At 50.4% G+C, this 26,582-nt stretch overlaps 1 protein-coding gene and 1 long non-coding RNA gene across 20 annotated transcripts in view; one reads left to right on the top strand and one right to left on the bottom strand.

Moving 5' to 3' along the window:
- The window catches only part of FANCA (FA complementation group A), a 78,073-nt gene that overhangs the window by 17,068 nt on the left and 34,423 nt on the right, over nt 1-26,582 (top strand). For 18 of the 19 annotated variants that reach the window (XR_004439100.1, XR_004439101.1, XR_004439102.1 and 15 more), the window contains 13 exons: nt 2,862-2,895; nt 3,332-3,398; nt 6,081-6,193; nt 8,556-8,632; nt 9,032-9,173; nt 9,576-9,709; nt 14,980-15,090; nt 16,810-16,905; nt 16,995-17,054; nt 18,004-18,092; nt 18,901-18,961; nt 19,054-19,103; nt 24,279-24,352. Coding sequence is in view for 14 of the 19 variants with exons in the window: in XM_033219415.1 (XP_033075306.1) it covers nt 2,862-2,895; nt 3,332-3,398; nt 6,081-6,193; nt 8,556-8,632; nt 9,032-9,173; nt 9,576-9,709; nt 14,980-15,090; nt 16,810-16,905; nt 16,995-17,054; nt 18,004-18,092; nt 18,901-18,961; nt 19,054-19,103; nt 24,279-24,352 (1,108 nt within the window). In the remaining 5 variants the exon portion in view is untranslated. Of the gene's footprint in view, nt 1-2,861; nt 2,896-3,331; nt 3,399-3,483; nt 4,263-6,080; nt 6,194-8,555; nt 8,633-9,031; nt 9,174-9,575; nt 9,710-14,979; nt 15,091-16,809; nt 16,906-16,994; nt 17,055-18,003; nt 18,093-18,900; nt 18,962-19,053; nt 19,104-24,278; nt 24,353-26,582 lie in introns of those variants that run through there. The other variant, XM_033219427.1, reaches the window with a different exon arrangement.
- Nucleotides 1,036-25,482, bottom strand: LOC117088258. Its single transcript, XR_004439107.1, has 3 exons — nt 25,208-25,482; nt 10,929-10,932; nt 1,036-1,089 (listed from the first exon to the last, which is right to left on the bottom strand). It is a non-coding gene; the product is annotated as an uncharacterized LOC117088258 (long non-coding RNA).

Here is a 26,582-nt window from a genome sequence, read left to right as displayed (position 1 = left end):
TTCTATTTATAGAACTACCCAACTATTTAGGAACCTCAATACTATTTTCCATAATGGCTGTATTAATTTGCATTCTCACTAACAGCATATATGAGTCCTGTTTGCATCTTCACCAGCATTTGTTATTTTTTGTTTTTTTGATAATGGTCATTCTAACTGGAGTGAAATAATAGCTCATTGTGGCTTTGATTTGCATATTCCTGATGATTAGTGATACTGGCCTTTTTTTTTTTTTTTTTGAGACGGAGTCTCGCTCTGCCGCCCAGGCTGGAGTGCAGTGGCGCGATCTGGGCTCACTGCAAGCTCCGCCTCCTGGGTTCACACCATTCGCCTGCCTCATCCTCCTGAGTAGTTGGGACTGCAGGCACCCGCCACCATGCCCAGCTAATTTTTTGTATTTTTAGTAGAGACGGGGTTTCCCCATGTTAGCCAGGATGGTCTCGATCTCCCAACCTCGTGATCCACCCGTCTCAGCCTCCCAAAGTGCTGGGATTACAGGTGTAAGACACTGTGCCTGGCCTTTTCTTATTTTTATTTATTTATTTATTTATTTTTTGAGACGGAGTCTCACCCTGTCACCCAGGCTGGAGTGTGGTAGCGCGATCTTGGTTCACTGTAACCTCCGCCCTCTGAGTTCAAGTGATTCTCCTGCCTCAGCCTCCCGAGTAGTTGGGATTACAGGCGCCTGCCACCGCTCCTGGCTAATTTTTTGTGTTTTTAGTAGAGACGGGATTTTGCCATCTTGGCCAGGCTGGTGTTGAACTCCTGACCTTGTGATCCACCCACCTCGGCCTCCCAAAGTATTGGGATTACAGATGTGAGCCACTGTGCCCAGCCTATTTTTTCGTCTTTTTTTTCTTTTCCTTTTTTTTTTTTGAGGCTGAGTTTCGCTCTTGTTGCCCAGCCTGGAGTGCAATGGCATGATCTCGGCTCACCACAACCTCCCTCCGCCTCCTGGATCCAAATGATTCTCCTGCCTCAGCCTCCCGCATAGCTGGGATTACAGACAGACATGTGCCACCATGCCTGGCTAAATTTGTATTTTTAGTAGAGATAGGGTTTCTCCATGTTGGTCAGGCTGGTCTCAAACTTCTGACCTCAGGTGATCCACCCACCCCAGCCGCCCAAAGTGCTGGGATTACAGGCGTGAGCCACCACACTTGGCTGATAATGGCCATTTTTTTCATACACTTGGTGGCCATTTGCATGTTTTTTGAAAATGTTTAGGCCGGGCGTGATGGCTCACACCTGTAATCCCAGCACTTTGGGAGGCCAAGGCAGGTGGATCACCTGAGGTCAGGAGTTCGAAAACAGCCTGGCCAACATGGTAAAACGCCATCTCTACTAAAAATGCAAAAATTAGCTGGGCGTGGTGGTGCATGCCTGTAGCCCCAGCTACTAGGGAGGCTGAGGCAGGAGAATTGCTTGAACTCAGGAGGAGGAGGATGTGGTGAGCTGAGATCGCACCACTGCACTCCAGCCTGGGCACCAAGAGTGAAACTATCTCAAAAAAAAAAAAAAAAGCATATATTTAATCATGTTCTTTGTCCTCCCTTTTTTTTTTTTTTGAGACAGAGTCTCACTCTGTCGTGGGCTAGGCGCCTGTCACCTAACCTGGCTAATTTTTTGTATTTTTAGTAGAGACGGGGTTTCACTGTGTTAGCCATGATGGTCTGGATCTCCTGACCTCATGATCCACCCACCTTGACCTCCCAAGATGTTGGGATTACAGGCGTGAGCCACTGTGCTGGCCTTTTTTTTTTTTTTTTTTTTTTCATTTTTTTGAGATGGAGTCTTGCTCTGTCACCCAGGCTAGAGTGCAGTGGTGCCATCTCGGTTCACTGTAAGTTCCACCTCCCGGGTTCACGCCATTGTCCTGCCTCAGCCTCCCAAGTAGCTGGGACTATAGGCATCTGCCACCACGTCCAGATAATTTTTTTTGTGTTTTTAGTAGAGACAGGGTTTCACCTTGTTATTCAGGCTGGTCTAGATCTCCTGACCTCGTGATACACCCACCTCGGCCTCCCAAAGTGCTGGGATTACAGGTGTGAGCCACCATGCTGGCCTATTTCTGGGTTCTCTATCCTGTTTCGTTGGTCTGTGTGTGTGTTTATATCAACCTCATGCTCTTTTCATTTCTGTAGTCTTGTAGAATGGTTTGAGCTCAGGCAGTGTGATTTTTTTTAGCTTTGTTCTTTTCCCTCAGGATTGCTTTGGTTATCTCTGTTCTTTCTTGGTTCCATGTGGATTTTAGAATATTTTTTTCTATTTCTTTGAAGAATGTTATTGGTATTTTGGTAGGGATTGCATTGAATCTGTAGATTGCTTTGGATACGTCCAAAATTTTCATTCGCTTTTGGAGGTTCCTGAGCCAGTGGCTCACATTTCTATACTGCAGTCTATGGGCTTTGTTTGAGGAAGTCTGTTTTATTGTTCCCTGAGGAGTGGTGTGCTTTAAGCCCAGGAGATGTGAAGAAGGGAAATGGACAATGGCACCTTCTCACTGTCTTCTGGCTCTAGAGGCATCAAGGGTGAAAGTCTTTAGTTCCACAGCCCAGATTCAAGGTCTGTGCTTCCTCTCTCCACTGAAGTACTGCAGCAAAGCTCTGTGCCTGCGAAAGCCAGTGTCCTGCCCAGTCCTAGGCTCACAGCCGCAGGCCATGCTGAGAGCAGCCTTAGGGTAATTCCAGAAAGTTCAGCCTTCTGACTCTGTCTGGGTCCCTTCAGTATTGGGATACTTTCTAGATCTATGAAGGTTTTTAATTCATAAAGTAACAAGTAATAATTCCTTGTGTGATGCAGGTATCACACAAATTACAGAAAAGTACCACGTGGTGGTAATTCACATTCTATTTTGACAGGTCGCGGTTGATGTACTGCAGAGAATGCTGATTTGTAAGTTAATTGCCCTGTGGCCCAGACTGTAAATGACTTAGTTTGCTTATTAGCAATTCTGTCAGTTTTCTGCCTTTCCATTTGAAGTATTTCTCCCCCGTGTGTTTCACTGTGTAGAGTCCTGGTACTGGAATGCCCTTGTTTTGGTTGTAATTTGGTGTGGATTTACCTTCCCATTCTTATTCTGGTTTCCAGTTCCTGGCGGCTTTAGATTTAATTTTCAGAGCTGTGAAGGGATACCACGTTAATGTGTGGGTAACAGGGAAGCGTTTTATTGTGTTTTGATTAATGGCTTCCAGATTGTAGAAGTCTTGATGGATGTGGGCCCTCTGGGGGATTGGAAGTGGATCCCATGTCCGAAAGCACTTGGGGATTGTTTCTGGTTGGCTGCCACTGTATGCTGACATCTGTTTTCTGTTGCTGGCTCTGTCATCAGTTGCACTTGACGCTTTGGCTGCTGGAGTACAAGAGGAGTCCTCCACTCACAAGACCGTGAGGTGCTGGTATGTTCCTGAGGGTGGCCTGCCTGAGTGTACTGCAGGGGGTTCCTGCCAAATTAAAGAGCCAAGATATTTTAAACACTTCCAGAGCTTCAGCAGCCCACTCCTGAGCACACTTCCTCTGCCAGTTGTGATAACGTGTGTGAGGAGGAAGCGACCGTAGGAAAGCCTTTTCCCCGTGAGGATGAGGTCGGAAGGTGCACCCACTGCAGGATCCTGTTCCGCCTCTGGAAGTCCTGCACCAGTGCTTTGTCCCATACGCTGTGACCTCCTCCCCTCTGTGGAGTCTCCCCTTGCTCCTCCTCCCCTGGGTGTGGTCCAGGCTCTAGAGCTGGCCCTGCCTCTCGGCCCCCCACATTTCTAGAACACGCTGCAGCTGTGCCTCCACAGACTTCTGGAACACACTGCAGCCGTGCCTCTACAGACTCCCGCTACCTGCCCTCCACAGATCCTGCTCAGATTCACCAGTAGGCAAAGCTTGGGCCTGTTTGCTTTTTCTCTCCACAGCTCTGGGGAGATGTGCGGAGACCCCTAGAGGTGGGGAGGCGGAAGCTGAGGAGTGGGGGCTGGGTGGAAGGTGGACGTCGGGGTTTGTTGGAAATGGGGCTCTGGGGTTTGCTTCCCTCTATTGTGGGCAGGGGACCTTGAAGTGAAGTCTCGAGAAACCCGTAGAATTCCCCACCGTTTCCAGGCCTTGTGAAAAATCAGTAGAATTCCCCACCGTTTCTAGGCCTTGTCAACCTTCTCATTCTTTGATTAATTTGCTCCTCGTTTCGCATCCCGCACAAGTAACTGTTTAACTGCTCAATTAAATGTGTTGTACCATTCGGTAGTTTTAGTGGAACAGTGAATAAAGCACTGTGATTTTCTGAATGTCTGCGTGTGCATCAGTTAGCTTAGGCTGCTGTAACAAAGTGCCAGAGACTGCAGTGTGCACGCAGATGTGTTTCACAGCCGTGGAGGCTGGAAGTTGGAGGTCAGGGTGCCCCCAAGGTTGGGTTCTGGGGAGGACCCTCTTCCTGGCTTGCAGGAGACTTCCTTTTTCTGTGTCCTCATGAGGTAGAGAGCGGGCAGCAAGCCCTCTGGTGTCTTCTCCTGGCAGTTACCTCATCATCACCTAGGCCTTACCAGCACCCCACCTGGAGAGGCTGGGCTTCAACAGAGGGACTTTGTGGGGATACAGTTTAGTCTGTGGCAAGGGCTTTTTAAATAATCTGCATGATACGATTACTCACACTGACGTCCTGAGTGGCAGGTAACAACCACTGACCTGCTGCTTTTTAAATTTTGTAATTAGTTGCCAATAATTTATTTATTTATTTTTGAGACAGAGTTTTGCTCTTGTTACCCAGGCTCGAATGCAATGGTGTGATCGCTGCTCACCACAACTTCTGCCTCCCAGGTTCCATCGATTCTCCTGCCTCAGCTTCCTGAGTAGCTGGGATTACAGGCGTGCATCACCATACCTAGCACGAGCCTGTAATTTTATATTTTGTATTTTTTAGTAGACACGGGGTTTCATTGTATTGGTCAGGCTGGTCTCGAACTTGTGACCTCAAGTGATACACCCACCTCGGCCTCCTAAAGTGCTGGGATTACAGGCGTGAGCCACCGTGCCCGGCTGGACCCTTGATTTTCTTACCTGGGGAATCGGCATAAAGTACCCCTTGCTGGTTGCAGGTTGTAAGCCTCATGAGAGGGTCTGGGTTGGACTTTGGTGGTCTGTATGGGCCTACTGGGATATGGCAGGCTAATAGACCTCAAGTGGTCTTGCCACCTGGCTCTGTGACCCCATTCCCCCCTAGAACATCCTGCTCTCTCACACAGATGGCCCAGGAAACCGTAGTCCCTTCCATTCCTTCCTCATCTTCATGGACAGAGCTGGCTCAGCCCCTGTTGTGACTGCAGTGTTTGAGGCCCTGGTGTGCTGGGCCCTGCTCCTCGCAGGCTTGGCACGACCCTCTGGGGGAGTTCCGTTTCGCAGAGAGTGCCGCTGAGGCCCCGTGGGGTTGGCTCCTGCTGCTGCACTCCTGGGTGCGGCGCAGCCTGCCCTTCCCAACCTGTTTCCTTCTGCCTGCTGCTCTGCTCCGTGGGCTTCGCCTCCGCCGCTCTGCTCCGTGGGCTTCGCCTCCGCCGCTCTGCTCCGTGGGCTTCGCCTTTGCCTTGTCTCCTTTATCGTTGAATTGCCACCTCCTTGGATTCAGTTTCACGTCCATGGTTATAGTGGCCTGGCCAAGAAAGCCCCTTCCTTCCTTAAAGAAAGGGCGAGCCTGGGCCGGGCGCAGTGGCTCACGCCTGTCATCCCAGCACTTTGGGAGGCTGAGGCGGGCAGATCATGAGGTCAGGAGATCAAGACCATCCTGGCTAACACGTGAAACCCCGTCTCTACTGAAAATACAAAAAAAAAAAAATTAACTGGGCATGGTGGTGGGCGCCTGTAGTCCCAGCTACTCAGACCGAGACAGGAGAATGGTGTGAACCCTGGAGGCGGAGCTTGCAGTGAGCCGAGCTCGCACCACTGCACTCCAGCCTGGGTGACAGAGGGAAACTCCGACAGAGGGAAACGCTGTCTAAAGAAAAAAAGAAAAAGAAGGGGCGAGCCTGAGCCACGGTGTGTGCTGGGATCGATGAGTGGCACACAGGGCACCCGCCCTTTCCTGAACTCTCTTTCCGCTGCATTGGCAGGTTCGGCGTGTTCAGTGGACACATGCTTGGCAGTGTCATCTCCACAGATTCTCCGAAGAGGTTCTTCAGTCACACGCTGACTCAGATACTCACTCACAGCCCTCTGCTGAAAGGTGGGCCCCGAGCGGGGAGGCTGCTCAGTTGCTGCCCAGTTTGGGGATTGCTGTTGCGCTGTTGCCTTGGTAATGCTGATGGGAGACGCTAGGAGCTGTAGGACCTCAAGCAGAGATTGGGTCCTGAGGTGCCTGAGATTGTTACTGAATATCCTTTCATCTGAAAGGAACAGATTCTTACAAGAAAATTTAGAATTATGAGTGGACAAAATAATTGTCACTAAAATAGAAATACCTCTTTTTTTTTTTTTGAGTCGGAGTCTCACTCATTTGCCCAGGCTGGAGTGCAGTGACACAATCTCAGCTCACTGCAGTCTCCGCCTCCTAGGTTCAAGCAATTCTCGTATCTCACCCTCCCAAGTAGCTAGGACTATAGGCACCAGCCACCACACCCGACTAATTTTTTGTATTTTTAGTAAAGGTGGCATTTCACCATGTTGGCCAGGCTGGTCTCAAACTCCTGACCTCAGGTGCTCCACCCACCTCGGCCTCCCAAAGTGTTGAGGTGTTGGCATTACAGGCGTGAGCCACCGCACCCAGCCTAAAATAGAAGTATCTTTATTTATTTATTTATTGGAGACGGAGTTTCGCTCTGTTGCCCAGGCTGGAGTGCAGTGGCGTGTTCCCAGCTCACTGCAGCCTCTACCTCCCGGGTTCAAACATTCTCCTGGTTCAGCCTCCCAAGTAGCTGGGATTACAGGCGTGTGCCACCATGCCTGACTAAATTTTGTATTTTTAGTAGAGAGGGGTTTGACCATGTTGGCCAGGCTGGTCTTGAACTCCTGACCTCAGGTAATCCACCTGCCTTGGCCTCCCAAAGTGCTGGGATTACAGGCATGAGCCACTGTGCCCAGCTGCTGTCTAGTCTTTTAAAACTTGGTGTTTGGGTATGCACCTTCTGTTGGAATACCTGATCACCCAGCACAACTCACATTATCTTTCTGCTGGCTGCCCTTGCCTTGCTGGGACTGTGTGATGGTTCTCAACTAGACTGGGTGGCGCGTTTGATGGCCCGGGCATCGTCTGCCCAGTGGGTGTCCCGTCACCCACGTATGGCAGACTGTTTCCGAGATTCCACTCTTAAACGAGTGGGGCCAAGATGGACACTTTGAGCTTTCTCTGTGTCTGGCATATCCCCAGGGTAGATGCTCAGGCAGGAAGCGGGTGACGGGTGGGGGACGAGGGATGCATGGACGGCTCCCGACAGGTGCTGTGAGGTGCTCGGGGGTTTGTCATCACTTGGCCGAGCTGAGCTTCCTTTGAACAGCATTCCCACCATGATTGGGTTATTGACAGTTTATTTTATCCCCACCATGATTGGTTTATTGACAGTTTATTTTATTTTATGTATTCATTTTTTTCTTTTGAGACAGAGTCTTGCTCTGTCACCCAGGCTGGAGCATGGTGGCGCAATCTTGGCTCACTGCAACCTCCGCCTCCCGGGTTCAAGCAGTTCCCTGCCTGAACCTCTCGAGTAGCTGGAATTAGAGGTGCCTGCCACCATGCCCGGCTTCTTTTTGTATTTTGAGTAGAGAAAGGGTTTCACCATCTTGGCCAGGCTGGTCTAGGCCTCATGATCCACCCACCTTGGCCTCCCAAAGTGCTGGGATTACAGGCGTGAGCCGCCACTCCCGGCCTTATTGACAGTTTAGAAGCAGGAAGGTTGAAATGCAGTTGGTCTGTTGGGAAATATTGGTTGTGAATATGACAGAGCATTACAAGTAACTGACTGGCCCTGAGAAACAGAATTGATGATAGAGCAAATAGGCAACAGACAGGGAGATGGTGAACTTTAATAATTGAAAAAGTACATATTAAGATCTGTTTTCACACTGAAGCTTTGAAACACAACTTTTTGACCAGGCGCAGCGGCTCACGCCTGTAATCCCAGCACTTTGGGAGGCCGAGGCGGGCGGATCATGAGGTCAGGAGTTCGAGACCAGCCTGGCCAACATAGTGAATCCCCATCTCTACTAAACATACAAAAATTAGCAGGGTGTGGTGGCAGGCGCCTGTAGTCCCAGATACTCGGGGGGCTGAGGCAGGAGAATCACTTGGACCCGGGAGGCAGAGCTTGCAGTGAGTGGAGATTGTGACACTGCACTCCAGCTTGTGCGACACAGCGAGACTCCATCTCAAAAAAATTTTAAAAAAATACAAAAAGTATCTGGGTTATGGTGGCACACGCCTGTGGTTGCAGCTACTTGGGAGACTGAGGCGGTTGGATTGCTTGAGCCAGGGAGGTTGAGGCTGTGGTGAGCACTCTACTCCAGCCTGGGTGATAGTGAGACCCTGTCCAAAAACAAAACCCACAACTTTTTGATCTCTGATTTGAAGTTTTTGTCTCTTTCTCCCCATGCAGCATCTGATGCTGTTCAGATGCAGAGAGAGTGGAGCTTTGCGCGGACGCACCCTCTGCTCACCGCACTGTACCGCAGGGTGAGTGGAGGTGGTATGAGACCTGCTGCCGAGCTAGTGGTGGGGGATTAAGATCTGCCGAGTCCATGTCATGCTGCCTGCCGTGGATGGCACATCGGGAGACATGGCTGTCCTCATTGAGGCCACCACTCGGTTCAGGAGACTGAACTTGTCAGTTGGGCTGAGCCCCTCCTCCTTGAGATAAGGAGGATTCTCTCCAACCAGTGCTGAGCACGGTGAGGGAAGAGACGCCACTGTGAGGGGAGAGACGCCACTGTGTGAGCCGTCACAGCTCCACGTGTTACCTTTGCAGTGGGAAGTGAGGGGCTGCGGTGGCTACCGGCCGGGAGGGAGGTGAGGGGTCATCTGTCCCACACTGGTTTGCTTTGATATTGAAGGGAGCGGACACTTTTATTTCAGCTCTTTGTGATGCTGAGTCCAGAGGAGTTGGTTGGCCATTTGCAAGAAGTTCTGGAAACACAGGAGGTTCACTGGCAGCGAGTGCTCTCCTTTGTGTCTGCACTGGTTGTCTGCCTTCCAGAAGCGCAGCAGCTACTTGAAGGTGAGCTTTCACGAGAGCCCGGTGATGCCGGTCAGAGTGTGTGGGGGTGTGATTTGAGCACTGGTGTCAGCAGAGTCCCAGCTGACTGTGGGTGAGCCTCTCAGTGAAGCCCTTCCCTAGCTGCCTGGAACCTGTAGTGCCTCATGTCAATGGAACGGTCTTCACTAGACACTTCCATAAGCACTGACTGCTGCTCTGACAGGCCAGAGTGTGCACTGCTGCTTCATCAAGTCTCTAGTGGTTGGTGCTTGACATGCTGTAATTGCTGTCTAGTCTTTTAAAACTTGGTGTTTGGGTGGTATGCACATTCTCCTACTGGAATACCTGATCACCCGGCACAACTCACATTGTCTCTGCTGGCTGCCCTTGCCTTGCTTTGACTATGTCATGGTTCTTAACTAGACTGGGTGGCGCGTTTGATGGCCCAGGCATTCGAGAGCTGCCAGCTGGACAGCATGGTCACTGCGTTCCTAGTTGTGCGCCAGGCAGCACTGGAGGGCCCCTCTGCGTTCCAGTCATATGCAGACTGGTTCAAGGTAAGTGACCTGCCACTCGGCTACCTAATACCTGATCTTCCCAGAAGGCCTGGGAGTGAAGACCATGCTGTCCTTACCTGACACTCTGTCATGAGAGTGAATAATCTTGCTGTCAACTTTGCCAGGTGGCCTCAGCAGATCTTCCTCTGTGTGTGCTGAGGGGCCTGGATTCTTCCTGTCGAGGCCTTGGCTCCTTCCCCTGGTTTCTGTCTCACTTACTTGATGGAGCCTCCTACTGTCTTTTATAAGAAAATTAGTGAAGTCAAGCCTGGACACCATGGGGAGACCTCATCTCCACCAAAAAACACCAAAAACACACACAAAAAACAAAAAAAACTATGCAGGTGTGGTGGCAGACACCTGTGGTCCTAGTTACTCAGGAGGCTGAGATGTGAGGATTATTTGAGCCTGGGAGATCAAGACTGCAGTGAGCTATAATTGCACCACTGTACTCCAGCCTGGGTGACAGAAGGAGACTCCATCCCAAAAAGAAAAAGAAGAAAATTAGTGAAATCAGGAAAGGGGGACACAGACGTGGCTGTTGCTTTTTGCACATTATACGGTGTCTCTTATTTTCCCTTTTTTGTTTTTTTTGACACGGAGCCTTCCTGTGTCGCCTAGGCTGGAGTGCAGTGGTGCAGAAAGCTCACTTTCTCGGCTCACTGCAACCTCCACTCCCCAGTTTTAAGCGATTCTCCTGCCTTAAACTCCTGAGTAGCTGGGATTACAGGCGTGCGCTACCATGCCCGGCTCATATTTGTATTTTTAGTAGAGACAGGGTTTCACCATGTTGGTCAGGTTGGTCTCTAACTCCTGACCTCGTGATCCACCTGCCTTGTCCTCCCAAAGTGCTGAGATGACAGGCATGAGCCACCGCACCCGGCCTTTCCTCCTTTTCTTTTTTTTGAGACGGAGTCTCATTCTGTCACTCATGCTGGAGTGCAGTAGTGCCATCTCGGCTCACTGCAACCTCCACCTCCTGGATTCAAGCAATTCTCCCGCCTCAGCCCCCAGAGTATCTGGGGTTACAGGTGTTCGCCACCACACCTGGCTAATTTTTAGTAGAGATGGGGTTTCATCATGTTGGCCAGGCTGGTCTCAAACTCCTGACCTCAAGTGAACTGCCTGCCTCAGCCTCCAAAAGTGCTGGGATTACAGGTGGGAGCCACCACACCCAGGCTTATGTCTCTAATTTTCATGTAAGTCCTGAAACAAGTACTTCCCTTCTTCAGTGGTATCACATATTCTTCCTTTTTCTTTTTCTTTTTCTTTTTTTTTTTTTTTTTTTTTGAGACGGAGTCTCACTCTATCGCCCAGGCTAAAGTGCAGTGGTGCTGTCTCAGCTCACTGTGAGCTCCGCCTTCCGGGTTCACGCCATTCTCCTGCCTCAGCCTCCCGTGTAGCTGGGACTACAGGCGCCCGCCACCAAGCCTGGCTAATTTTTTGTATTTTTAGTAGAGATGGGGTTAGCCAGGATGGTCTCGATCTTCTGACCTCATGATCCACCCGCCTCAGCCTCCCAAAGTGCTGGGATTACAGGTGTGAGCCACCGCGCCTGGCCTCTTCCTTTTTCTTTGGAACACACATAGTGTTCTCTCTGACAGAAGTTTATGCAGCTGTTCCCAAACCTGAGTGGGCAGTAGACTCGCCTGGAGGGGGCTTTGTAAATACAGATCCCGGGGCCCATTTCGGACTACTGAGTCTGAGCTGAGACCTCAGGGATCCCTGGGCAACCCCTGTGCAAACCCCCAGTTCATGTCGGGAGTTGGGTGTCTTTGAGACATCAGCTGTGAAGGGCACTCATGGTTACTCTTTTAATGCTTGTAAGTAAAGTTTCCATTTGAAGGGTTAATTTTTTGCAGAAGTTTTGGGTTCGGACCAGGTACAGTGGCTCATGCCTGTAATCTCAGCACTTTGGGAGGCCTAGGCAGGAGGATTGCTTGAGCCCAGGAGTTCAAGATCAGCCTGGGCAGCACAGAAAGACCCCCGTCTCTACAGAATGTAACAATTAGCTGGGTGTGATGGTAAGCACCTGTGGTCCTAGCTGCTTACGGGCTGAGGCAGGATGATTGGTTGAGGCTGCAATGAGCTGGGATTGCATTACTACACTCCAGCCTGGGAGACAGAGCAAGACTGTCTCAAAAACAAAAAAAAGGATTAGGTTTGCCTGGCATCACCACCTTGGTGAAGTAGTTGCCTCTTTGTAGGAGTCTCAGCTCCCTGAAATTTTAAAGGGCCACGTGCCTGCATAGCCATCATGACTGCTAGTGCCTGCTCGTCCCTGGGGCCTTCTGAGAGGAGGTGAGGCTACAGAGCAGGCTGAGCCGCATCTGTTCGTGTTGGGAGAAGGTGGGGATTGGTGCGGCGTCAACTCACTTTTATTCCTTAAAGTTCCTTCTCACCTGCCCTCAGGCTCTCCCCAGCTCTGCGGAGTTGGCCTGGGGCTTCCACTAAACTAAGAGGAGAGGCATTTGCTCTGTCCTTAGTGAGGGGCTGAGAGATTTGTGTCAGAGTCCACCTGGTGCTCAGGTCATGAGTTCATGGGTCTCCCAGGGTCTCTCTTTCCTCGGTTCCTTCTCTTTCCTCGGCAACAGTTGGGAGAGGAATACTCTGGAGTGCTATGTTGATGGTGTTGTTTTGGTTTTGTTTGCTTTTTCTTTTACCTTTTCTTTTTTTTTTTTTGAGACGGAGTCTCGCTCTGTCACCCAGGCTGGAGTGCTGTGGCCGGATCTCAGCTCACTGCAAGCTCCGCCTCCCGGGTTCACGCCATTCTCCTGTCTCAGCCTCCCAGGTAGCTGGGACTACAGGCGCCGCCACGTCACCCGGCTAGTTTTTTGTAGTTTTTAGTAGAGACGGGGTTTCACCGTGTTAGCCAGGATGGTCTCGATCTCCTGACCTCGTGATCCGCCTGTCTCTGCCTCCCAAAGTGCTGGGATTACAGGCTTGAGCCACCGCTCCCGGCCTCTTTTACCTTTTCAAATCAACTTTATCAAAATATGGCCGGGCGCGGCGGCTCAAGCCTGTAGTCCCAGCACTTTGGGAGGCAGAGACAGGCGGATCACGAGGTCAGGAGATCGAGACCATCCTGGCTAACACGGTGAAACCCCGTCTCTACTAAAAAATACAAAAAACTAGCCAGGTGAGGTGGCGGGCGCCTGTAGTCCCAGCTACTCGGGAGGCTGAGGCAGGAAATGGCGTGAACCTGGGAGGCGGAGCTTGCAGTGAGCTGAGATCCGGCCACTGCACTCCAGCCTGGGCGACACAGCGAGACTCCGTCTCAAAAAAAAAAAAAAATAGAAGAAAACTTTATCAAAATATAGTTGAAATGAAATAATAAAATGCATCCAATTTAAGTGTACCATTAAATGAGGTTTTTTTGTTTGTTTCTTTTTGTGTTTTAAGAGACTGGGTGTTGCTCTGTTGCCCAGGCTGGAGTGCAATGGCATGATCATAGCTCACTGCAGCCTTGACCTCCTGGGGTCAAGCAGTCCTCCTGCCTCAGCTTCCAGAGTAACTGAGACTACAGGTGTGTGCCGCCACACTCAGCAAATTAAAAAACATTTTTTTTTGTAAATACATCATACTGTGTTGCCCAGGCTGGTCTCGGATTCCTGGCCTCAAGCGATCCCCCCACCTCAACCCCCAAAGCACTGGGATTACAGGCGTGAACCACCATGTCCAGACAGTTAGATGAGTTTTGATAAATGTATATATGCATATTCAGTGTTTGAACATTTGTTTTTGTTTTGTTTTGTTTTTGAGATGGAGTCCCTCTCTGTCACCAGGCTGGAGTGCAGTGATGTGTTCTCGGCTCACTGCAACTCTAGCCTCCTGGATTCCAACGATTCTTCTGCCTCAACCTCCCGAGCAGCTGGGACTACAGGTGCATGCTACCACACCCGGCTAATTTTTGTAATTTTAGTAGAGATGGAGTTTCACCATGTTGGCCAGGGTGGTCTCGATCTCTTGATTTCGTGATCCACTCCACTTAGCCTCCCAAAGTGCTGGGATTACAGGCATGAGCCACCAAACTTGGCCTGAACATCTGTTTTAATTTTTACTTTTGAGGGCAAATCCCAGCACTGTGGGAGGATGAGGCGGGCAGATCGCTTGAGCCCAGTAGTTCAAGACCACCCTTAGCAACATGGCAAAACCCCATCTGTACCAAAAATACAAAATTTAACTGGGTGTGGTGGTGTGTGCCTATAATCCCAGCTACTCAGGAGGCTGAGGCAGGAGAATCGCTTGAACCTGGGAGGTGCAGGTTGCAGTGAGCCCTGACTGCGCCACTGCACTGCAGCCTGGGCGACAGAGTGAGACTCTGTCAAAAAGAAAAAAAAAAAAAAAGCTGGGAGTGGTGGAAAATGCCTGTAATCTCAGCTACTAGGGGGGCAGGAGAATCCCTCAAATCTGGGGGCAGACGTTGCAGTGAGTCAAGATTGCGCCACTGCAGTCCAGCCTGAGCGACAGAGCCAGACTCTGTCTCCAAAAAAAAAAAAAAAATGTACACAATGTTGCACGCTTTCAGAAAGATCAAGGTGAGCCTTCAGTTCAAGTTGCAGTTCAGGTTTCCTGATGGACATTAACTCGCTGAGCTTTCACCAGGATCTCCTGTGCTCTCACACGGGGCCAGGGCAGCAGGAGCTCGTGTGGTTTTGCAGGTAAGTGGCTCAGTTTTCACAGAGGTACACGTTCTCTCTGCAGGTTCACTTGTGATGCGTTCAGGGCCGTGCCCATTGAAAATCCTCCTTCCTTCCCTGACTGGCTGCAGCCCCGTCGTTCCTGGAAGGGTTTGCTTGTGTTCCATGCTTGCTCTGCTGGGGTCTTGCAGTGTCACTGTCTGAGGGGTGGCCCTCCTTGGCCTGTTTTCCTTGCGCACCTCTCTTGCAGTGATCTGTCCACTGATGGATGAGGTTAGACGTTAAAGTGTGTTCCGAAGCGGCTTCATCCCACAGAATCAGTTTGTTTGCTGTGCATAAACACTTCTTAGGGCATTTAACAAATTGTACCCCAAGGATCCCAAAAGGGATACCATCAGTGTTTGTTATAGCTAATTATTTTTAACTTCTTTTCTCTCAATAACTTTTAGATCTTCTCTTTAATCAAAGCACAGCCATGACATCTGTAAATGTGTGAACCACAGTGACTTTTGGTTGTTTCTCGTCTTTCCTTTCTGTTTAGGAGACAGACTAGAGCAGCAGCCCAGACACTGCCTAGGTGGTGCAGCCGCGCCTGGCTGTCCTGGGCTTCACGCTTTTCTCTCCACACAGGCCTCCTTTGGGAGCACGCGAGGCTACCATGGCTGCAGCAAGAAGACACTGGTCTTCCTGTTTACGTTCTTGTCAGACCTCGTGCCTTTTGAGTCCCCCCGGTACCTGCAGGTGAGAAGCTGGCTGCCGTATCCGTGATTTCTTGTGCTTCTGCTCACCTACTCAATCTCAGGACTGCCTTGGCCTCCCCAAGAGCCTCCTGCAGATCTGCTCTGAGCCTCTCAGCCAGGCCCCTCCCCTTCCCCAAGCAGTTTATGGTAAAAAAACACAAACATTGCAGCTGGGGGTGTCCATGTGGACACAAAGTGAGGGCATGTGTGCCAGTAATGGCAAACTCTCAGAAACTCTTTTCTCCTCTAGGCCAAGGAGGTGGGTAGATATACCCGCTCAACACGGGTTGAGTGTGGCCTTCACTGCTCATTTTCTTTTCTTTAAAGTCCTCTGTTCTTTTTCCCTTCCTCCCTCAAAACAGTGAGCAGGTCTGAGTGGTGATGTGGAGAGACATTCTCAGCACCCAGTTATGCAGGAAGAGGAAGTTGTACTGCAGTGAGGGTGTTAGGGACTCATTTTGCCTTTTTTTTTTTTTTTTTAAATTACATGTGCTTTTTTTTTTTTTTTTTTTGGAGACAGTCTCACTCTGTCGCCCAGGCTGGAGTGCAGTGTTCCATCATAACTCACTGTAGCCTACACCTCCCAGGTCAAGCAATTCTCCCACCTCAGCCTCCTGAGTAGTTGGGACTCTAGGCGCACACCAGGAAACCTGGCTGTTTTTTTTTCTTTTTTTTAGTACAAATGGAGTACTTGCTATGTTGCCCAGGCTGGTCTTGAACTGAGCTCAAGTGATCCTTCTGCCTTGGCCTCCCAAAGTGCTGGGATTACAGGCATGAGCCACCGTGCCCAGCCTGACGCTCATCTTTGAAGAAAATTGGCCGGGTGTGGTGGCTCACACCTGTAATCCCAGCACTTTTGGAGGCTGAGGAGGGCAGATCACTTGAGGTCAGGAGTTTGACACCAGCCTGACCAACATGGAGAAACCCCATCTCTACTAAAAATACAAAATTAGCCTGGTGGTGGCACATGCCTATAATCCCACCTACTTGGGAGGCTGAGGCAGGAGAATCGCTTGAACCAGGTAGGTGGAGGTTGCAGCCAAGACTGTGCCACTGCACTCCAGCCTGGGCAACAACAGCAAAACTCCCTCTCAAAAAAAAAAAAAAAAATGCAGTGTCTCCTCTGTCCCCTTTGACCAGGAAGCCAAAGGCGTGGAGCTACAGGTGGGCCAGCCAGTTCCTGCTGCTGCTAGAATTGTACATCCCTGGTTCCCTCAGTGAGCCACCCGGGACTTGGAGGACCAACTACATTAGAATTCCTTTGTTTTTCACCTGGGGAAGCATACGGAATCTCGCTCTGTCGCCCAGGCTGGAGTGCAGTGGCATGGTCTCGGCTCACTGCAAGCTCCACCTCCCAGGTTCACGCCTTTCTCCTGCCTCAGCCTCCTGAGTAGCTGGGACTACAGGCACCTGCCACCATGCCCGGCTAATTTTTTGTATTGTAGAGATGGGGTTTCACCATGTTAGCCAGGATGGTCTCGATCTTCTGACCTGGTGATCCACCCACCTTGGCATCCCAAAGTGCTGGGATTACAGGAATGAGCCACTGCACCCAGCTTGTGTTTTAATTTTACTAACGGTTTGCTTTGCATACTCGTAAGTCTGTAAAGGGCCTTGTTTCTGTACTCAGCACGGTGGATGTTGGAAGTGAATTGTGGCCTCCCTGGAGTCCCAGGCAGTTCCCAGACTAACGGTGCTGCACTCTGCCATCTATCCTCAGGTGCACATTCTCCACCCTCCCCTCGTTCCCAGCAAGTACCGCTCCCTCCTCACAGACTACATCTCACTGGCCAAGACACGGCTGGCTGACCTCAAGGCAAGCTGCCCCTCCGTGCCCAACTCCTCACGCCTGTCCTAGCGGAAACTGCTTTGTTTTCTTGTTCTCATTCTATCTCTTCTCTGAAGGTTTCTATAGAAAGCATGGGACTCTATGAGGATTTGTCATCAGCTGGGGACATTACTGAGGTAACATTGCTTGAGCCCTGCAGGGTCTCAGCCAGTCACGCCCACCATGCAAAGTCCAGTTTCCTTTGACTCTTGAGTTGAGCTTGAGCTTTTACGTCTGGTCTTGTCTTGTGCGCAGCTGGGGACTAGGCTCTGGGGGCCTTTGTTTTGCCTTGTCCCACCTTGTGTGTGTGGAAAGAGTTACTGTGTGTGGGAACGAAGCACCTCAGACTGCAGTAAATTTGTCCTTTCAGGAGACTTTGGTTCATGTGGGGTTGAATGGAGAGGTGGTTGCTCATGTTTTTCTCTGAATCACAGAAAAGTGTGAACTTTTTTTTTTTTTTTGGAGTCGCAGTCTCGCTCTGTCACGCAGGCTGGAGTGCAGTGGCCCAATCTCGGCTCACTGTAAGCTCCGCCTCCCGGGTGCACGCCATTCTCCTGTCTCAGCCCCCCAAGTAGCTGGGACTACAGGCACCCGCCACCTCGCCTGGCTAATTTTTTGTATTTTTAGTGGAGATGGGGTTTCACTGTGTTAGCCAGGATGGTCTCGACTCCTGACCTCATGATCCGCCCGCCTCAGCCTCCCAAAGTGCTGGGATTACAGGTGTGAGCCACCGCGCCTGGCCAAAATCTTTACTTTCAACTCTTTAGTCTCCTAGAGGCGTGAAAGAGGCTCACAGCAGGCTCTCAGCAGAGCTGAGCTGTCTCGATGAGCGCTGCACATCGCCAGGTCTGAGCCTTGTGCGTGTGGAAGCGGCAGTGTTGTCCCTTCCCCCGTCTTGCTGGTATTTTGGGACATTGTGGAGTGCTCCAGGGCCCCTGCTGTGGACACACCGTGTGGGCCTTTACCTTGAATTTGTACAGAGTCTTTGCATCAAGGAAGCACAGGTTGAGTGTGGCCTTCACTGCTCACTTTTTTTTTCTTTAAAGTCCTCTCTTCTTTTTCCCTTCCTCCCTGTATGGGAACCAGCCCCACAGCCAAGCTCTTCAGGATGTTGAAAAGGCAGTCATGGTGTTTGAGCATACGGGGAAAATCCCAGTCACCGTCATGGAGGCCAGGTAGGCTGGGCTGCCCAAAGGGCCGCTGGTGGCTGCAGTGTGTGCAGACTCCGCTCTGACGCCTGTCCGTGTCTTGGGGCTCCTCTGAGTGTGTCCCAGGTCTGCTCAGAGCCACATGGGGCAGGCTGGCCACCGTCTATTCATGGAGAGACAGGAGTCAGGGCTGTAAATGTCACATCGAGGATCCTGCCGTGAGGGGATACGGGCTGAGGTCAAGAGCTATGCATTTGCCATGAAACATGTTTTCCTCTGTAAAAGCAGGTGATGCCCCCCAATGCTGAAACAGCTGACAGGAAGTGCTGATTGGGGCAGGAAGTGCTGACTGGGGCAGGAAGTGCTGACTGGGGAGCTTGCACTGGGAGGGAAGACAGTGGGGCCCTGATGATTTTTTTTATCAATGCCTTCTTCGTGACCAATATGGAGTCAGTAACAGAGCGCTGAATAGCACAGCTTTATTCAGTTTGGTGTGATCCCAAAACATCTTGAATTCCAGTGGTTACCCGTGTGGATGAGCTGATTGCAGCTCCCAGGGTTTTGAAATTAGCTCCAAGGAAATTGCCCCAAATGGACCTTACATGGTCCTCATGGCCTCAGATTGATCCAGGCTCCATGTTCATGCCCACGGAGCAGGCAGACTGTGGTCCTGCCCTACACGCCTCGTCCCAGAACTGTGTGCAAGAAGACTTCGTAATGCATCGTGGCTTTGGAATAAGCCCTTGCGGTCCGCTCTCTGAAACACCAGTCACTGTCTGTGGGAATTGCCTTTCGCTGCACTCACCTACGCACTGTCTGCTTCTCTGTGTTGCAGCATATTCAGGAGGCCTTACTACGTGTCCCACTTCCTCCCTGCCCTGCTCACACCTCGAGTGGTCAGTATGCGTCTCCATGAGTTCATGACCAGTTATGTAGAAAGCAAGGACTTTGCTTGTCAGCCTCTCACAGGGCTCTTCTCTTCCCACAGCTCCCCAAAGTCCCTGATTCCCGTGTGGTGTTTATAGAGTCTCTGAAGAGGTATGCAGCCACGGCTGGAAGGGGACAGCTGTGCTTCCAGGTTTCTTCTGACAATGCGAAGATTTGTGGCTCTTCTGTAGAGAAATTTGATATAAAATATTGGCTCCAAAATTAGTTGGTTACTATTTTTTTTTAAGACGGAAACTCGCTCTGTCACCCAGGCTTGGAGTACAGAGGCGAGATCTCGGCTCACTGCAACCTCCACCTCTTAGGTTCAAGCGATTCTCCTGCCTCAGCCTCCTGAGTAGCTGGGATTACAAGCCTGTGCCTGGCTAATTTTTTTTGTTTGTTTTTAGATGGAGTCTCGCTCTGTAGCCCAGGCTGGAGTGCAATTGCACGATCTTGGCTCACTGCAAGCTCTGCCTCCTGGGTTGGAGCAATTCTCCTGCCTCAGCCTCCTGAGTAGCTGGGATTACAGGTGTGCGCTACCACGTCCTGGTAATCTTTGTATTTTTAGTAGAGACGGGGTTTTGCCATGTTGGCCAGGCTGGTCTTGAACTCCTGACCTCAGAAGATGATCCACCCACCTCGGCCTCCCAGAGTGCTGGGATTATAGGTGTGAGCCACCGCTCCTGGCCTTTTTTTTTTTTTTTTTTTTGACAGAGTCTCTGTTGCCCAGGCTGGAGTGCAGTGGTGTGATCTCAGCTCACTACAACCTCCACCTCCTGGGTTGAAGCAATTCTCCTGCCTCAGCCTCCTGGGTAGCTGGGATTACAGGCGTGCACCACCACGCCCAGCTAATTTTTGTATTTTTAGTAGAGACAGGTTTCACCATGTTGGTCAGGCTGGTCTCGAACTCCTGGGCTCAAGCAATCTGCCCGCCTCGGCCTCCCAAAGTGTTGGGATTACAGTCATGAGCCACCGCGCCCGGCTGTATCATTCTTCAGTGAAAGAAAATGTTTCAGTACATAATGATTATGCAAAGAGGAGAACTGAAGGAAAATCAAAGAGAGCTCTGGGAAAGCCTCATGCTGCAAAACCTTAGGGTAGACCTGGAAGTTCTTGTTTAGAATAATAAGGTATCCCTGGGTCACTTACATTACAGGCTGCTAGCTAGAAAGTTGGTTGATATCACAAAAGTATCTTATTTCTTGGAAGAAATACGAAAGTATAAGTCCTATATTCCAGCAAAATTTGTAAAGTTCTGGGACCTGTAAGAAGATCAAAAAGAGAAAGAGCCTTTTTTTCTTTTTCTTTTTTGTATTTTTAGTAGAGATGGGGTTTCACTATGTCAGCCAGACTGGTCTCAAACTCCCGACCTTGTGATCTACCCACCTCGGCCTCCCAAAGTGCTGGGATTACAAGCGTGAGCCACCGTGCCCTGCAAAAATCATGTTTTTAATCTTAAATTTATTCTCTGGGATCATTTCTTTGAATTGTTTTGAGACAGGGTCCCACTCTGTCACCCAGGCTGGAACACAGCGGTACAGTCATGGCTCACTACAGCCTTGACCTCCTGGGCTTCAACAGTCCTTCCCCTCTGCCTTCCCAGTTGCTGGGTCTGGAGGCGTGCTCCACCACACCCAGCCATTTTTTAAATGTTTTGAGGACATGGATTTTTGCTGTGTTGCCCAGGCTTATCTCTACCTCTTAGCCTCAAATAATCCTCCTGCTTCAACTTCCCAAAGTGCTGGGATTACAAATAGGAGCTGCTGTACCTGGCTTACCCTTTATCTGTTTAAGAAAGTTCCCTCGGCCGGGCGCGGTGGCTCAAGCCTGTAATCCCAGCACTTTGGGAGGCCGAGACGGGCGGATCACGAGGTCAGGAGATCGAGACCATCCTGGCTAACATGGTGAAACCCCGTCTCTACTAAAAAATACAAAAAAAAAAAAAAAAAACAAAAAACTAGCCGGGCGAGGTGGCGGGCGCCTGTAGTCCCAGCTACTGGGAGGCTGAGGCAGGATAATGGCGTAAACCCGGGAGGCGGAGCTTGCAGTGAGCTGAGATCTGGCCACTGCACTCCAGCCCAGGCGACAGAGCGAGACTACGTCTCAAAAAAAAAAAAAAGTTCCCTCTTAATTTGCTACGGATCTTTACCATGACCTCATGCCTGTTGTCGTTGTCGTTGTTGTTGTTGTGAGTCAGAGTCTCGCTCTGTCACCCAGGCTGGACTGCAGTGGCACAATCTTGGCTCACTGCAAGCTCCATTTCCCGGGTTCACACCTTTCTCCCACCTCAGCCTCCCGAGTAGCTGGGACTACAGGCCCCCGCCACCACACCCAGCTAATTTTGTTTTTGTATTTTTAGTAGAGACGGGGTTTCACTGTGCTAACCAGGATGGTCTCAATCTCCTGACCTCATGATCTGTCCGCCTCAGCCTCCCAAAGTGCTGGGATTACAGGCATGAGCCACCGTGCCTGACCTTATTTTGTTTTTTGTTTTTTGTTTTTTGTTTTTTTGAGACAGAGTCTCGCTCTGTTGCCCAGGCTGGAGTGCAGTCGTACCAGCACCATCTTGGCTCATTGAAATCTCTGCGTCCCAAGTTCAAACGATTCTTGTGCTTCAGCCTCCCGGGTAGCTGGCATTACAGGGGCCCCGTCAACACACCTGGCCAGTTCTTGTGTTTTAGTGGAGTTTTGCTGTATTGGCCAGGCTGGTCTTTAACTCCTGACCTCAAGTGGTCCGCCCGCCTTGGCCTCTCAAAGTGCTGGGATTACAGGAGTGAGCCAACATGCAGGGCTGAATTAATGCTTTCTCCCTCTTTTAAGATGATCATGTTTTTCTCCTTTAATCTGTGAATGTGACTGATTATATTTATTTGTTCCTACTGTTGGAATATCCTTGTATTCCTGAAGTATCTCCTGCTTGGTAATAATTTTTTGTTTTACAAACTACTGACTGGCTGGGTACGGTGACTCAGCCAGATTTTACGCCTGTAAATCCCAACACTTTGAGAGGCTGAGGCAGGCAGATCACCTGAGGTCAGGAGTTCAAGACCAGTCTGGCTAACACGGTGAAACCCCATCTCTACTAAAAATAAAAAAATTAGCCGGGCATGGTGGTGGCCTCCTGTAGTCCCAGCTACTTAGGAGGCTGAGGCAGGAGAATGGCGTGAACCTGGGCTCGGGAGGCGGAGCTTGCAGTGAGCTGAGATCGCACCACTGCACTGTAGGCTGGGCAACAGAGCGAGACTCTGTCTCAAAAAAATAAATAAATAAATAACAATAAATAAATAAACTACTGGCTTTGATATTTTGCGTGTTTTTGCATCAATGTCTGTGATTCCCCTGTAGCATCTTGGCTGCTTCAACATCAGGGTCTTATTGCCTCATACAGTGAATCGAGCAGCTTTCCTTTTTGTGATCTCTGAAACATTTTGTTTGGTAGAGGAATTTTGTGTTTTAAGGTTTGATAAATCTTGGGTGCAAAGCAGTCTGGTGCTGTGTCTTTTTTTTTTTTTTTTTTTTTTTTTTTGAGACGGAGTCTCGCTCTGTCGCCCAGGCTGGAGTGCAGTGGCCAGATCTCAGCTCACTGCAAGCTCCGCCTCCCGGGTTTACGCCATTCTCTCGCCTCAGCCTCCCGAGAAGCTGGGACTACAGGCGCCCGCCATCTCGCCCGGCTAATTTTGTATTTTTTTAGTAGAGACGGGGTTTCACCGTGTTAGCCAGGATGGTCTCGATCTCCTGACCTCGTGATCCGCCCGTCTCGGCCTCCCAAAGTGCTGGGATTACAGGCTTGAGCCACCGCGCCCGCCTTTTTTTTTTTTTTTTTTTTTTTAAGACAGTCTCTTTGTTGCCCAGGCTGGAGTGCAGTGGCACAATTTTGGCTCACTGCAGCCTCCACCTCCTGGTTTCAGGTGATTGTCCTGCCTCAGCCTCCCGAGTAGCTGGGATCACAGGCGCACGCCACCACACTCAGCTAATTTTTGTATTTTTAGTAGAGATGGGGTTTTGCCATGTTGGCCAGGATGGTCTCGATCTCCTGACCTTGTGATCCACCTGCCTCAGCCTCCCAAAGTGCTGGGATTACAGGTGTGAGCAGCCATGCCTGGCCAATTTATATATATATATTTATTTGAGACGGAGTTTTGCTCTTGTTGCCCAGGCTGGAGTGCAATGGTGTTATCTCGGCTCACCACAACCTCTGCCTCCCGGGTTCAAGCGATTCTCCTGCGTCAGCCTCCCCAGTAGCTGGGATTACAGGCGTGCACTACCACGCCCAGCTAATTTTCGTATTTTTAGTTGAGATGGGGTTTCGCCATGCTGGCCAGAATGCTCTCAAACTCCCAACCTCAGGTGATCTGCCTGCCTCAGCCTCCCGAAGTGCCAGGATTACAGGCGGGAGCCACCACGCCTGGCCCAATTTTGCCTATTTTTAATGACATGAACTAAACATTTTTCTTAGTATTATTCATCAAAATTAACAAAGATTCATGTTTCGAATTTGGAAATTACCAAAAATTGAATGGGAGAAATAGAAATAATTTATAATTTCACTGGCAGGGATCATCACCGGTATTTTGTGGTATAGCTCTTTAGATATTAATATGTGATTAATACGACATATTTTGAAACAGTGCTATTTAAATCTATCTATCTATCTATCTATCTATAATATATTTTTTTTTTTTTTTTTTTTGAGGCGGAGTCTCGCTCTGTCGCCCGGGCTGGAGTGCAGTGGCCAGATCTCAGCTCACTGCAAGCTCCGCCTCCCGGGTTTTTTACGCCATTCTCCTGCCTCAGCCTCCTGATCTATGTCTTTTTTTTTTTTTTTTTTTTTTTTTGAGACGGAGTCTCGCTCTGTCGCCCGGACTGGAGTGCAGTGGCCAGATCTCAGCTCACTGCAAGCTCCGCCTCCCGGGTTCCCGCCATTCTCCTGCCTCAGCCTCCCGAGTAGCTGGGACTACAGGCGCCCGCCACCTCGCCCGGCTAGTTTTTTTTTTGTATTTTTAGTAGAGACGGGGTTTCACCGTGTTAGCCAGGATGGTCTCGATCTCCTGACCTCGTGATCCGCCCGTCTCGGCCTCCCAAAGTGCTGGGATTACAGGCTTGAGCCACCGCGCCCGGCCTGATCTATGTATTTTTTAATCTTTTCTAAAAACAGGCTCATAATGTACACAGTACTTATAATTTATTTAAATTTAATGTTTTTATTTTATAATAGGTTTGGGGATTGTAATCTTGAATTCGTTGAAGCCATAGCTGACTTGGTTTTATTGTTTTCCTGTGATCCAGAGCAGATAAAATCCCCCCGTCTCTGTACTCCACCTACTGCCAGGCCTGCTCCGCTGCTGAAGAGAAGCCGGAAGGTAAGTTCCTGGGCCGCTTGGCCCCGCTGGGACTTGTGCTTTTCCGTTTTCCTGACCTTGAGCGTCTCTCCTGCAGCAAAGCCCGAGTGAGCTGGGGGGTGGCTGTGCCGGCTCAGGCTGGTGCTGTGGGTACAGGGTCCGCCCACCATGCTGACGCCCAGGGCCAGCCGTGGCACAGGCTCTTACCTGGGGGTCCTGAAGAATCACTTCGCACCTTCTGGAAAGGAGTGTGTGTCCTGCGCAGCCCCACTTTGTCGCTCGTCATCTGTCTGTGGGCCGCGCTGAGGTGTGTTTGTGCAGGCTTCAGACTCGGGTGCTCTCTCAGCGGCCACCTTGGGGCCCACAGCGCTGGCTCCAGCCCGTTGCAGGGAGTGTCACGCAGCACTTTGCTGCTGCGCAGTTTAGGTAGAAGTCAGGCTCTTGGCCTCTGGGGAGCAGCGGTGCAGCTGTCGGTCAGATCTAGGCCCTCACTGGGAATCCGTGAAAGGCTGCACGGGCAGCAGTGGGAGATGCCATCATGAGGCTGGTTTTTCTTGCAGTGTGGCTTTGTCTCCAGCAGAAGCCAGCACCTCTCTGTGGGAGCCGCTCGGAGCTGAAGGCGTAGATATGAGGCTGCTGTTTCCGTGTGGGCTTTTCTTTCCTTCTTTTTTTTTTTTTTGAGACAGAGTCTCGCTCTGCGGCCTGTGGACTGCAGCGGAGTAATCTCGGCTCACTGAAACCTCCGCCCCCTGGGTTCAAGCAGTTCTCCTGCCTCAGCCTCCCTAATAGCTGGATTATAGGCGCGCACTACTGCGCCTGGCTAGTTTTTGTTAGTAGAGGCGGGATTTCGCCAAGTTGGACAAGCTGGTCGCGAACTGACCTCAAGTGATCCGCCTGCCTCGGCCTATCAAAGTGCTGGGGTTACAGGCGTGAGCCACCGTGCCCGGCCCCTGTGTGTTCTTCTAGCTCCCCTTCCACCTGCAGGGCCCGGGAGGCTGGAGGAGACTCTTCTAATGAGCTACAGTCCTGTTTTAAGTTTGTTTGCCAAAGCTCCTTTTTTCAATAAGCTTAGAAAATTTCCAGCAGCCATAGAGACCCAGGAAACTTCAATGGGCAAAGAACAAAGGTCCCTGACCCACCCCCATTTTTTTTTTTTTTTTTTTTTGGTTGGTTGTTTATTTCAGACGGAGTCTCGCTCAGTCGCCCAGGCTGGAGTGCAGTGGCTGGATCTCTGCTCAGTGCAAGCTCCGCCTCCCGGGTTCACGTCATTCTCCTGCCTCAACCTCCCAAGTAGCTGGGACTACAGGCTCCGCCACCTCGCCCGGCTAATTTTTTGTATTTTTAGTAGAGACGGGGTTTCACCGTGTTAGCCAGGATGGTCTTGATCCCCTGACCTAGTGATTCCCCTGTCTCGGCCTCCCAGAGTGCTAGGATTACAGGCATGAGCCACTGTGCCCGTGCGACCTACCCGTTTTTTGTTTTTACCAGCATTGAAACAGCTCTCAGTCGTGCTGGGGGATGCTGTAGGGGCCGCAGGGCAGTGTACCGTGCGCTGTGAGGCGTTTGCTTCTCTTGAGAGGTGTTCTCCTTCCCCCTGGGTCCTCCTTACCCTGGGGTCCACTTGTTCTTAGCTTTTTGGTGGCTTCCAGAATGGTTTCTAATCATTTGTCTGATAGGGCTTATGCACAGACTCCTAGAGCCTATGATTTCTGGTTTCATTTTGGGTGTGACTGTGCATAGCAGTGCATTTTCATGCTTGTGTCTTCTCCAACAACCCCGGAATGTGAAGGTTCTTTACTTTAAAAACATATGCAGTGTATCTTCCTTTTTATATTGAAAGTGGTGGCCAGGCGCAGTGGCTCATGCCCATAATCTCAGCACTTTGAGGCAGATCATGAGGTCAGGAGATGGAGACCGTCTTGGCCAACATGGTGAAATCCCGCCTCTACTAAAAATCCAAAAAATTAGCTGGACGTGGTGGCACGTGCCTGTAATATTACCCAGCTACTCGGGAGGCTGAGGCAGGAGGATGGCTTGAACCCGGGAGGCAGAGGTTGCAGTGAGCCGAGATCGTGCACTGCACTCCAGCCTGGCGACAGAGGAAGAGTCTATCTCAAAAAAAATAAAGGGATTGAGGAACCAGGGGACTAAATGGTCACCTATCCGTGATCCTGTCCCCACCCTCGCCAGACCCCGACCCTCCTTGTTTTCCTCGATGTGTATGCTTCTCACAGTGGTAGAGTGGTATTAA

Source organism: Trachypithecus francoisi, unplaced genomic scaffold (genome assembly GCF_009764315.1).
Source record: "Trachypithecus francoisi isolate TF-2019V2 unplaced genomic scaffold, Tfra_2.0 Lachesis_group10, whole genome shotgun sequence".
Taxonomy (NCBI): Eukaryota; Metazoa; Chordata; class Mammalia; order Primates; family Cercopithecidae; genus Trachypithecus; species Trachypithecus francoisi.
The sequence above is the reverse complement of the archived record's forward strand: the minus strand, read 5'-3'. Positions and strand labels throughout refer to the sequence as shown.